This window comes from Eumetopias jubatus, unplaced genomic scaffold, assembly GCF_037043125.1.
Source record: "Eumetopias jubatus isolate StellerSeaLion01/CBP00866 unplaced genomic scaffold, mEumJub1_p1.0 scaffold_1, whole genome shotgun sequence".
Classification (NCBI taxonomy): Eukaryota; Metazoa; Chordata; class Mammalia; order Carnivora; family Otariidae; genus Eumetopias; species Eumetopias jubatus.
In genome coordinates this window covers 78,922,667-78,936,145 of record NW_028274807.1, presented here as the reverse complement: position 1 = coordinate 78,936,145, position 13,479 = coordinate 78,922,667, and the positions used below count along the sequence as shown (strand labels likewise).

At 46.8% G+C, this 13,479-nt stretch overlaps 1 protein-coding gene and 1 pseudogene across 1 annotated transcript; one reads left to right on the top strand and one right to left on the bottom strand.

Annotated features, from left to right (window-relative positions):
- Positions 1-1,212: 1,212 nt before the first annotated feature.
- Positions 1,213-1,919, bottom strand: LOC148165023 (large ribosomal subunit protein uL1 pseudogene; annotated as a pseudogene).
- A 1,582-nt stretch (positions 1,920-3,501) lies between these two features.
- Positions 3,502-5,906, top strand: RTP1 (receptor transporter protein 1). The gene is made up of 2 exons (XM_028101052.2): positions 3,502-3,680; positions 5,387-5,906. Exons 1-2 carry the CDS (start codon positions 3,517-3,519, stop codon positions 5,904-5,906), a joined length of 684 nt encoding a protein of 227 aa, XP_027956853.2. The 5' UTR covers positions 3,502-3,516.
- Positions 5,907-13,479: the final 7,573 nt, after the last annotated feature.

Sequence of the window (13,479 nt, the reverse complement as noted above, 5' to 3'; positions counted from 1 at the left end):
GTGGCTCAGTTGGTTAAGCGACTGCCTTCGGCTCAGGTCATGATCCTGGAGTCCCGGGATCTAGCCCCACATCGGGCTCCCTGCTCGGCGGGGAGTCTGCTTCTCCCTCTGACCCTCTTCCCTCTCGTGCTCTCTATCTCTCATTCTCTCTCTCTCAAATAAATAAATAAAATCTTTAAAAAAAAACACAAAACATAAAATATTTACACTTTGCATCATGGGTCTGTGGACACCATAGGTGCTACCAGAGTAGCACCTACGGTAGTAACAGGGAGCTTTGCAGGCCAAATACACCTCACTCGTATTCATGTTGGGGTTGTGGCCTCAGTAGGGCCCAGCGAACCATTCATTAGAACGATATGAACCCCAGTTCTGAGTCTGGAATGGCCAGATCGAGTGATGAGAGTAGAAAGACACATTTATTAGCAAATATTTTGTTCTAGATTCCATGCTGGGCAAAGCTGATCAAAGTTGGGGCTTTGGAGATCATCATATGGTCTCAAATCCCAATTCCACTAATTATTAGCTGTTGAATTTTGGGCAAGTTATCTAATCTCTCTGTTGTAGCTTACATATTTGCAAAATGCAGCTGGGGCTGCTGTGACCTACCTATAGAGGTTGTTACTAAGATGAAATAAATTAATATGCATAAAGCACTTAGCATACTGCCTGATACCTAATAAGTGTTATCTGGTGATTGCTGTTTCTATGCAAATTAAAAATATATTCACATAAAATACCAATACATGTTTGGCCAGAATGAAATGATACACATTAAATATATTAGAATAGCTACCTATGAGAATATAAGAGAATTACAAAAACAAATAAACAAGAACAAAAATTCAAGCAAGTGATTTCAGAGCCCTTGCTTTTAATCACTACAGATATTGCTTCCTTATTATTCCATTGTCAAGATGAAGAAACTGAGGCCAAAATATATGTCAAGGCATCAAACATTCATGCAGAAGCAGGAGGAGGAAGATGGTCTCCAGTACCAGATAGATGATTTAGTCTTGCTTTTTCATCTGTAAACTTCAGGATCTGCAAGCTGCCTGTAAGTCACACTGTTTGAAGAGCTCGCTCACATTCTTCTAGCCGCAGCAAGCTTCTGCAGAGAGTAGGGTCAAGAGACGTGTTTTTCGAATGCAGGAGGCATCATCTCTGATACCTAGAGTGCAGTACCATGAGCTTCATCAGTAAGTTTTTTTTTTTTTTTTTAAGGGTAGCACTAGGATTTATTGAACTGTGCCTTAGTACAGGCGCTGGGGCTTGCCCATGGTGCTCTTGATGTATAAAGCCCGGACGTTCTGCCAATTCTTCTTGAGCAAGGACACCAGGAAATTGACTGCTAAGTGGATGTTGTACACAAGCTCGTCATCTGTCATCTTCACATGGCCAACAGCCACTGCCAGACACAGCACCTTCTTCATCTGGAATTTGATGGTGGACTTCACTTCATCCACTTTGGCCACCATGTTTTCATTGTGGGTCAGCAAGGAAGGGAACTTGCCAGCCTTATTCAGGCCTGGGCCCAGGATTCGTGGAATCTGCTTGATCAGAGATTCTGAGGCCAAAAAGGCGTCATACTTCTTGGCCAACTTCTTAACTAATTTCTTATTCTTGTTGAGTTTCTTCAGCGCCTCAATATCCATGTGGGGAATATCCACTGCCTTGGCCTCATCACAGTGCTGCTGATCCCCCAAAACACATACGGAGAACTTGGGGCGGGGAGTGGACTTAAGCCTGACGGTGCCCGAGAAGCGTTTGTCCTTCTGAGGGTCATAGTTCTTCAGACTGATCTGCAGTTCCACCGTCTCCAAAAACTTCCGGCGCTTGTGCTGGTTCCCGTGCAGGACTTCCCGCACCGCCTCGTACAGGGTGTCGCGGGAGACTTTGCTGCTCATGATTCTTCGCGCCGCAGTCCATCAGTAAGTTTTATACAAATAGGTAGCAAGAGTGAAATTATAAAAGACTGAAAAAAAACTTTAGTACCCCAAAATAGGGGATTAGCTAAATAAATTATGCCCAACCAGATCACAGAATATAGGCAGCCTATAAGATGTAATATTAATTTCTTAGAAAAATATTCATGATATATTGTTATTTAAAAAACAGATCACAGTGGGGTGTGTATGTATGTGTGTGTGTGTGTGTATATATATAATATATATTATGTGTGTATATACATACATGTACAGATAAATGACAGAGTGTGTTATAATATTAACTGATTATTTTGAACATGGATATTAGGAATAGTATTACTTTCACTTTATTTTATCTGTATTTTCCAGTTTTTCTAAATAAACATGTATAACTTTTTTTTGAAGATTTTATTTATTTATTTGAGAGAGAGAGGTAGCGAGAGAGAGCATGAGTGGGGGCGGGGAGAGAAGGTGAGGGAGAAGCAGGCTTACCGCCGAGCAGGGAGCCCTATGCCGGGCTCCATCCCAGGACCCTGGGATCATGACCTGAGCCCAAGGTGGACGCTTGACTGACTGAGCCACCCAGGAGCTCCAGACCTGTATGACTTTCATAAAGGAAAAATAATTTGTTAAAGAGTAGCCGAAGAGGCACCTAGAATACGGTCTGTTTTCCCCATGGACACTGCTATAACCAAGTTGAAAATCATCGTGTCTGCTCCTGCCAGGCTGATGCAATGGTCCCCATCCCTGTGCACAGGTGGCTGCTACTGTCCAAGGTTGTCAAAGTACAGATCTCGTTGCATTCTGGGATACAGATCCTCCCCACATTATTGGGCACATATACGCTTACAACGACCAGGCATTGAGCCTGGCACATGCATATGTTTGAAATGAATGACTTAATGAATTATTATGGGCTCAATAGCTTGGATTCAGATATGAGCTCTGCCATGTATAAGCTAGATGAGTCCTTGTCTCCTGATCTGAACAGTGACAATAATAATTGTGGGTCCAGGGACTTCCAATAATTTTTGTAAGTGGCTCATTGCCCGTCACAAAAGGGTGGGAGTGCAGAGTTTACTATTATCGCTGCATCTATTAACAGACCCACATCTTCCCATCCCTTATGTCTCTTTGGCTCCCTAAGGCATCATGGTTACCATAGCAGCCAGATGCTGATGATGCCTCCAGGGGCAGCAAGGTGAAGCTGAGCCAGGTCCCGGGTCCTCCCTCTGTGCGCCCTTCACAAGCCGGAGTGAGATGGTCTGAAGGTCAGCCTTTTTCCAAGCCCCCCACCTGCCTCAGGTCACTTAGCCACAAACCCTGCCTCCACAGCCTCAGTTCAGGGCCTGGAAACACCCCTTTGGAGACTCCCTCTTCCCCACGCTCTGTCTCTTGGCGCCCTGCCTCGTTGCTGTGGAAACAGGTTCCACTGCGGACAAAGGAGGGAGCTGGGTCCTGTTTCCTCCTGGTCCTGTCGATGAGGATTTTTAGACCGTGGAGACTGCGCTGCCCTGCCCTGCACCTGCCCTCTCTCTCCTCATTCTCGCTCAGGTGGAGCTTGCCCTCTCTCGCCACTGACAAGACCATGTGTAAAAGCGTGACCACAGGTGAATGGAAGAAAGTCTTCTATGAGAAGATGGAGGAGGCCAAGCCGGCTGACAGCTGGGACCTCATCATAGATCCCAACCTCAAGCACAATGTGCTGGCCCCGGGCTGGAAGCAGTACCTGGAATTGCATGCCTCGGGCAGGTGAGTAGCCAGTGAGCAGGGGCCCTGCAGGCAACCCTGGGGCACCTTCCAAGAAGAGACAGAGATACGGAGGACCCAGGTACTTAAGATCAGTCTCATGGTTGGGCCGGTGTAGACTGAGAAGCAGAGAAAGAGTCCCTTACTGGGAGGTAGGACACCTGAGTTTGATTTCAGCACTTCCACTGAACTCCTGTGTAACTTTCCCTCTCTGAGTCATAGTTTCTGCTTCTGACAAAGAGGTGGGATATACTTATTAGTTGTAAACTCTGACATTTTACATCTTTTCAGATTTTAATGATGTAAAATGGTTGAAAACCAAGAAAAGGAGGCTCAATGTCTCTGGGGATCGAGTTCTGTGCTCTGGTCCTGGGACAGTTCAATTTCCATCTAAAATACTGAACACAGGAGGTGTGCTAGAAACTGGCTCTACTGTCAACCCCATAGCCCTTGAGAAATTCTGTTTCCTTCTTGGACCTCACTTTCCCCATTTGCAAGAGGAGGGATTAGTTTAGATCCTTGCCTTGTGGGGCATGGACCAGCAGCCTCAGCATCACCTAGAATTTGTTAAAGATGCAGAATCTCCAGCCCCACTCTAGACCTACTGAACCAGAACGTACATTTCAACAAGGTCTCTCAATGATTTGGGATGTACAGTAATATCTGAGATGACTTTCCAGCACTCTTGTCTATGGGTTTGTTATGTAAAGACTTCCTTTGGGGACAGAAGATGGGGAGGCTCTGTGGTGCAGTGTGGGGGTCAGAAGCAAGGCCTTCCTCCCTGCCCTGGCACAATGCATTCAATTCAATTCAACATCTATTGGGCACCTGTTTTGTGCTGGGTACAGGCCCTGAACTCTAGCTGTGTGTACACGGATCATTTTCTTATTCTCTGTGCCTGAGGGTAAAACAAAAGGTTAATTGCGTGACTTCAAAGGTTACTCCAGTTCTGACATTTTCCAATCCTAGTTTTATAGTTCAGTCTCAGAGAGGGAAAATAGTCCCCAAAGGATGTAAGCAAAAGAGAAGAAAATGAGAACATGGAATTCCTAAACTGGCTGATGGGAGGGTTACCAAGAGCTGGACATTTGCTGGCAGGGCCCAGGAGCTTCTTGGAGACCTGGAAGCCTTGTGGCATCTGCAACCTCGGTCAGTGACCTGTGATCACCAGCTGGCCTCAGTCACCTCACTCTGGGCAGAGACTGCCACTAAGTCTAGGCCTTGGGATGCATTAACCCAGGCACTGATTTGGAGGCTGAGAAGTAGTAATGGTGTCATTTTCCTCCTGATTTGGGTCTACCCTGTTCACACTCAGTGTTAACAGGTAAGAATGTGGGGTGGGTGGCGCATTTCCCAAATGTTCGGGCCATCCCCTCTATGAGACTTCAAGGAGGTCTTAGCAGGAAGGACTCATCTAGTGCGCCCTGAACATTTTGCAGATGAGGAAATATGCCCAGAGCCAAAGCCCTAAGGGCACAGCCTGAGGGCACTGGGATGGAGGAAGCTGAGGCCTCTGCAGGGCACAGGTGAGGTGGGTGCCAGGTGCATCTTGACGAGCCTGCTCTGGTCCTAAGGGTGCCCTCGAAGGGGCAGACTGGACAGACGCCCCCGGGAAAGCTAACAACGCCTATAAACACCCTGCCTTTGGGGGGCTGTTTTCCACCATCTCCCCTCGGTCCCTTCCCTCTTGCCTCAACCCCTCCCCGCAGGTTCCACTGCTCCTGGTGCTGGCACACCTGGCAGTCGCCCCACGTGGTCATCCTCTTCCACATGTACCTGGACCGCGCCCAGCGGGCGGGCTCGGTGCGCATGCGCGTCTTCAAGCAGCTGTGCTACGAGTGCGGCACGGCGCGGCTGGACGAGTCGAGCATGCTGGAGGAGAACATCGAGAGCCTGGTGGACAACCTCATCACCAGCCTGCGGGAGCAGTGCTACGGGGAGCACGGTGGCCAGTACCGCATCCACGTGGCCAGCCGCCAGGACACCCGGCGGCACCGCGGCGAGTTCTGCGAGGCCTGCCAGGAGGGCATCGTGCACTGGAAGCCCAGCGAGAAGCTGCTGGAGGAGGAGGCGACCACCTACACCTTCTCCCGGGCGCCCAGCCCCACCAAGCCGGAGGCCGAGGAGGGTTCTGGCTGCAACTTCTGCTCTATCCCCTGGTGCTTGTTTTGGGCCACGGTTTTGCTGCTGATCATCTACCTGCAGTTCTCCTTCCGCAGCTCTGTCTGATTCTCTCGATGGGCTCAAGGGGCCCAAGGCCTGTGGGGGCCAGCCAGCTGGAGGGAGGGGCAAAGAGCGATCTGGGCGGGGAGTGGGGTTAAATTCTAGTCCTGGTGCCGCCACTGACTCCATGGGGACCCTGTACAAACCGCCCACCCATCTTTACCATCTATAACATTAAGGGTTTGGCCTGGATTGTTGGTTTTTCAAAGTGAAACCCAGGGCCCCAAAGTTCTGCATAGGTTCCTCAGGGACTTTTGGATTTGGAAGGTAGGCTGAGTGAGTTGGTTTCCCATCCTGGTAAAACTGCCCATTCCCAGCTCCTACTTCTTCCTCTTGCCTTAATCAGAAGAGTTCCAACTTGGAGTTTTGTTTAAGAGTTGTGAATGAAAATAGGTTCAACAGCTTAAAAAAAAAAAGCTTGAAAATGACAGGACGTGATGATCTCAAAAGGCCTTTCCGCAGTGATGAGCTCTTTCTTGCTTTCTTGTTAACCCCCCACCCCTACCCCTCATTAGCTCCCACATCTGGGGCTGCAGCATTAAATTAACCTGTGCCTAGTGTAGAAGCCTCATCCACAGCTCTGCCTCCGTGCACACAGCAGAGGTTCCTTTTGAAGAAAGCGAGGTGGAGGCACTAGGCTGTCCCTTTGCTGCGGGCTACACAGGGTGCCTTGCTTCTGTTCCCCAGATTCCCATCTTCCGGCTTCCCTCCATTCAGGATGGATTCTGAGGCCTGCCTGGCTCAGAGATGGTGCCTGGGGCAGAGTCCCATAGAACCAGGCTTCCCACCCATTGCATATGAACTGACAGAGAATTTAGGGGAGGTTTAGAAGGTAGAGTGTTAGATGCAAAGCACAAAATCCCTACTGAACAAATATATGACTTGCCATTATACTGAAGAATCTGCAGAGTTCAGGGACCCAACCTGCCTGATACTTAGCAGTTCTGATGGTCACGACGCAGGGGCAGGGGCCTGGCCTCCTGGGCTCCTTGCTGAAACCCTACTTGAGAGGCTTTCCCACATTGACCATGCATAGCCCTCTCACCAGCCATCAGCTGTCCACCTAGAACCGCAGGGATGGGTTGTCATTAGCAAGAGAGGAAGCATTAAAGATGTGAAGTGCTTTGCCCATAGACAAGTGCATAGATATATGGGAGAATCTTACATCACTTTAAAATGGCATACGGTCTGGTTTGGGGTGGGAAGAAAGAGTTTTTGTTTTTTTTTTTTAAAGATTTTATTTATTCATGAGAGACAGAGAGAGAGAGAGAGGCAGAGGGAGAAGCAGGCTCCCAAGGAGCAGGGAGCCCGATGTGGGACTCGATCCCAGGACCCTGTGATCATGACCTGAGCCGAAGGCAGACGCTTAACCATCTGAGCCACCCAGGCGCCCGAAGAAAGACTTTCTGATAGTAGGAGTATGGGTCAGGTATGGGGGGGAAGTAGAAGGCAGGAGGTGGGATGCCACCCTGCACTTTCAAGAATCCTCATTCACCTCACTTCTGTTAATAACCTGACTCCTCCCACTTCCCTCCTCCTTCCTTCTTGACTCCTCCTCCCCTTTTTAACGGAAAGTCACCACCATCTGTAGTGGTGGAGGGAGGAGGGCCACTTATATAAAGATGGGATACTTTAATAAAGATGGGATATCTTCAATCAGGCTTAGCAGTCATTAATGTGTGCTTGAGATTCACCACAGCATCCCTGATATGTAATGGGCTCTTGGACACCCCCTATCTTCACTCCCTGTCTCCCCTTTCTGGGGCTCCCTCATAAGGCTTTATCTATCTCCAGTTTCAAGTTCTGGGCCAATCATGTCCGTGGCCAGGAAGGATGCGGGCAGCCCTTGGTCAGTCATCCAGGGGACTCAGCCTAAGGCCGGTCTTACCCTTGCCCCTGCACAATTCTAGTACCTGTGGTTGGTGACTTCCTTTGCTTGATTCACACAGTGCCCGTTATCCACGTATCCTGAACACCTTCTGTCTGGCAAGCCCTGATTTGGGTGCTGGGATCCAGTGGGCACTAAGGGGGCAGGTTCTGTCTCTCAGAGATCTCTGCTTATTGCAGAAGTTCTCAGCCCCGGCTGAGATTTAGAAATCCTGGGGAGCTTTTGAAGAAATATCAGTGCCCAGCCTCCACCTCAGACCAACAGAATCAGAACTTCTGGGTATGAGGTCTGAGCACTTGAATTAGAAGAAGACTTCCGGGTGATCCACCTGTGCTGCTTGGTATAATCCTTTTAACTGAGGAACAGGCTTCCTTTTGCACCTAGTCTTGTTGTAATGAGCCTCAAGGTCATCCTTGATGACCTGCCTTGGATTCTCTAGGGCTAGGACTCAGCTTCCCTCTTACTCCCTACTTCTTGCCCTGGGGACTTGACTCTCCCTCAAAACTCCTGGTTCCCTCTTGTTCCCTGCTATAATGGCTTTGTCCTGCTCTGAGAATCTCCATTATTGAGCTCTGCCACCCTTGCCAGATGTTTATCAAATTTTGTTATAATTGCGTATGGCTATACTCCCCCCTGGAATGTGACCATAGTGTGTAAGTGACTTACCTCGGGTCCCGTTGCCAGCTAATGGCAGAGCAAGGAGTCCAACCCTCACCTAACTTCTGTTCAGACCTCTTTCTTAAAGCATGAAGCCTCTTCCTCTGCTATAGGAAGGTGTCTGCAATCTTTGGAGGGCTCCTCTGTCTCCCGTATTGTTCTTACACTTGTTACAGCTGAGAGGCGGGGCGGTTTCTAGGTTTACTCACTGGCCTGACCCTCATCTTGGCAAAGACTTCTCTGGGACAGTTCTTCCTTTGCACATATTGATTGCCCCATGCCACAAGATGAACTTGTTAGATGTACCCTAGGCGTTATAAGTAAACTTCTTGGAGACATTTCAGGATCCCAGGCCTCTCCCATTGGAGCTTCTGGGTGCTGGTCTTGATGTGCAAGCCAGGAGCAGACCTACAGGCCCTGACTTGTGGTTCCAGAAACTGAAGTCCTCCGTGTGGGGTCAGGAGGGAGTGCAGCCTTGATCACTTCCCTCAGGCTCATTGGGACAGGGCCAGCCCCATGGGAGAATGCTTCCTGGGGGTCAGGAGACCTGAGAACCAAGAAAATCACCAACTCAGGACAATTTCCAACATAGTGAGTCCAGAGACCAGCAGAGCTATGAGACAGATTCGATCTGGGGCCTTTATGTCACGGGTAAGGAATGGAAGCCTAGAGAGAGTAGGAAACTTGACCAGCATTATATAGCACAGAGTCAGGGAAGATGATATAATTCAGGGTTAAGAAACCCTGAGTGGGGTGTCCACTATCACCACTGCTATTCAACATAAGATTAGAAGTCCTAGCCAGAGCAATCAGACAACAAAAAGAAATAAAACGTATCCAAATTGGCAAAGAAGTAGTCAAACTCTCACTCTTTGCAGATGATATGATACTTTATGTGGAAAACCCAAAAGACTCCACCCTAAAACTGCTAGAACTCATACAGGAATTCAGTAAAGTGGCAGGATATAAAATCAATGCACAGAAACCAGTGGCATTCCTATACACCAACAAGACAGAAGAAAGAGAAATCAAGGAGTCGATCCCATTTACAATTGCACCCAAAACCATAAGATACCTAGGAATAAATCTAACCAAAGAGGCAAAGAATCTGTACTCAGAAAACTATAAAATACTCATGAAAGAAATTGAGGAAGACACAAAGAAATGGAAAAATGTTCCATGCTCATGGATTGGAAGAACAAACATTGTGAAGATGTCAGTGCTACCTAGAGCAATCTACACATTCAATGCAATCCCCATCAAAATACCATCCACTTCTTTCAAAGAAATGGAACAAATAATCCTAAACTTTGTATGGAACCAGAAAAGACCCTGAATAGCCAGAGGAATGTTGAAAAAGCAAAGCAAAGCTGGTGGCATCACAATTCCGGACTTCAAGCTCTATTACAAAGCTGTCATCATCAAGACAGTATGGTACTGGCACAAAAACAGACATGTAGATCAATGGAACAGAAGAGAGAGCCCAGAAATGGACCCTCAACTCTATGGTCAACTCATCTTTGACAAAGCAGGAAAGAATGTCCAATGGCAAAAAGACAGTCTCTTCAACAAATGGTGTTGGGAAAATTGGACAGCCACCTGCAGAAGAATGAAACTGGACCATTTCCTTACACCACATACAAAAATAGACTCCAAATGGTTGAAAGACCTAAATGTGAGACAAGAGTCCATCAAAATCCTGAAGGAAAACACAGGCGGCAACCTCTTCGACCTCAGCTGCAGCAACTTCTTCCTAGAAACATTGCCAAAGTCAAGGGAAGCAAGGGCAAAAATGAACTATTGGGGCGCCTGGGTGGCTCAGTTGGTTAAGCCACTGCCTTTGGCTCAGGTCATGATCCTGAAGTCCCGGGATCGAGTCCCGCATCGGGCTCCCTGCTCAGCAGGGAGTCTGCTTCTCCCTCTGACCCTCTCCCCTCTCATGTGCTCTCTCTCTCTCTCTCATTCTTTCTCTCAAATAAATAAATAAAATCTTTAAAAAAAAATGAACTATTGGGACCTCATCAAGATCAAAAGCTTTTGCACAGCAAAAGAAACAGTCAACAAAACCGAAAGACAACTGACAGAATGGGAGAAGATATTTGCAAATGACATATCAGATAAGGGGCTAGTATCCAAAATCTATAAAGAATTTATCAAACTCAACACCCAAAGAACAAATGATCCAATCAAGAAATGGGCAGAAGACATGAACAGACATTTTTCCAAAGAAGACATCCAAATGGCCAACAGACATGAAAAAGTGCTCAACATCACTCGACATCAGGCAAATCCAAATCAAAACCTCAATGAGATACCACCTCACACCAGTCAGAATGGCTAAAATTAACAAGTCAGGAAACAACAGATGTTGGCAGGATGCAGAGAAAGGGGAACCCTCCTACACTGTTGGTGGGAATGCAAGCTGGTGCAACCCCTCTGGAAAACAGTATGGAGGTTCCTCAAAAAGTTGAAAACAGAACAGGGTGTTATATGCAAACAATGAATCATGGAACACTACATCAAAAACTAATGATGTACTGTGTGGTGACTAACATAACATAATTAAAAAAAAGAATGACATATTCTGAATGTTGTGTTTAAAATCCCTTTGCTTTTATTATAGTATGTTACATATAGGGATACTTCATTTAGTTTGCATGCATTTGAAATTCATATATGGTTTACTAATAAATTATTCTTTTCAATTAAAAAAAAAAAGAAAACCCTGAGTCCTGGTTCTTATGAGCTCTATGGCCTTAGGCAAATCACTTAAACTCTTTGAGCCCCATTTTCCTTCTCATCAAAATGGGAATAATACTTGTGCCTCGTCAGACTTTGGTAAGAAAGAAATGATGCACTGTTTGTAACATTGTGTGATACAGAACATATGGCCATTTTCTTCCTTCTTCCCCTTTCCTTTTCAGCTGGTAGCCTCTCCTTCGAGTCCTGAGGGCCTCTTTCTCTTTGTGATTGCAGCTTTGTTGGTAAATGCTTTAGGGAAAAAAAAAAAGGTGGGGGGAAGGTAAGGGTTAAGTTCCCAGCCCGTGGCTGATACGTGGTTTATGTTTATCTTAATATATGTAGAGTCATTTCTTTTCTTCCCCTCAAATTTATTTCAAAGCAGTGACTTCATTTTTCCAGTTGCATGGTAGCCAGCCACTCTTCATTCTTCAAAGATAGCTAGCTATAAAGATAGCTATGTAAAAATCACCCCAAACAGAAAACACCAGTGATTTCTGGGCTCCATTCCCACTGGCTGAAATACCCCAGAAGGAATTTAGCTGGATTCCAAGTCCCATTCTGGTTCTCTATGTAGGACTCCCCGCTAAGGAAGTTCCTCTGGAATCATTTTTGGCCCCATGTGGGTACTGCCACATGCGTCAGGGAAATGAAATCTGCCCGTTGTGTGGCTATTTTGTGACGCAGCTTGTGAGGGTAGCTGGGGGTGGGGGTTGTGCTACAGAAAGCTAATTTGCCTGGAGTTTGGGCAACATGGGTCCCAGCTCTGGGTTAGATGTTAGCTGGGCATCTCGGCTGCTGACCTTGGATGACTTCATCTTTCTCCTCTCCTGGGTCTCCATTTCCTCATTCGTAAAGCAAAGAGGGGAGGTGATCCATCAGTGGGGTCCCTGCTAGTCTTGACCTTGCTCATAAACTGGCCGCTTAGCCTTATTTGTCCTCATTCATTTGGGGTGGTGCCTGATGCTGACCCGCCCAGCAGGTCACCTAGTTTCGTACTTCAGTCTGCCTACGTGGGCTTGGAGTTTGATCTTTTTTTCCTTTCCTTTCTGGAAGCAAACTTGTAGACCTCTTGTTCTAACTAGATCTATCTGTAGTGATATTCACATTCTGAAAGGCAGTTACCTTGAGAGGTTCTGCCTTATATACAGACTTGTGTGGCAGCGATGGAATTTCCATCTGTATCTTATCCCCTCAGTTCTAAAATAAGCTCAGTAAATCTTCTTTCTGTCTTAATAGGGTTGTAGTACTATTTTGAGGACATAATAAGATTTTCCCTATTTCCAAGATTCATTCATTCAACAAATGTTTATTGGGTACATATTATACATCAGGCATTGTTCTAGGCACTTCATGTAGGGGGAAAGCAAAGTGACTAAATAGTTTACCTTGTGGATAATAAAGGAACCAGACACTAAACAGTCTAGGTAAGATGTGTGATATATTAGAGGGCGTTCAGTACTACGGAGAAGAATAAAGTAGGCAAGGGAGATAGAAGAGCAAGGGCTGCAGGTGTAATTTTAGATTGGGTAACTAGGGAAGGTCTCACTAAGAAATGGACATTTAAAAAACAGTGAAAGAACTGAGGAAGGGGAATGGCATGTGCCAAGGGCCTGAGGTAGGAGCAGCCTGGAATGTTCAGCTGTGAGGAGCCCAGTGAGGCCAGGGTGCAGTTCAGGCTTAGTAGTCATGACTAAGGGATCACAAAGGCCAGAGTGGTAATGGGGGCCAGAGCATATAAGTCATCAGTTATGGTTAGGACATTGGTTTTTCATCTGAATAAGACAAGAAGTCACTGGAGGGTTTGAGCAGTGGAGTGATGCCATCCAATGTGCCATTACCACGTTGAGAATAGACCAGAGAGAAGCAAGAATGAAAGAGGAAAGTTTAGCTGGGAGGCTCCTGAAGGAATCCAGGAAAGAGGTGATAGTGGCCCTATCCAATGTGGTGGCAACTGAGATTGGGTCTGGGTATGAGTTGAAGGTAGACCTGAGAGGATTTGCTAATGTCTTAGACATGGGGTCTAAAAGAAAGAGGGACCAAAGAGGTCCCAAGGTTTTTGGCCTGGGCATCTGGAAGAATAGAGCTACCCCTTGCAGAGATGAGGAAGGCTGTGTGAAGAATAGATCTGGGGGCAATGTCAGGAGCTGGGTTTTGGACATGTGAAGTATGAGATGCATCGTAGGCATTCTGTTAGACAATTTAATGTGAGGCCTTAAATGTGAGAAATGCAAGGTGGCAGTGGAATGTTCATGAAGGCAGCTCAGAGGAAAGGCCCAAGCTAGAGATAAATTG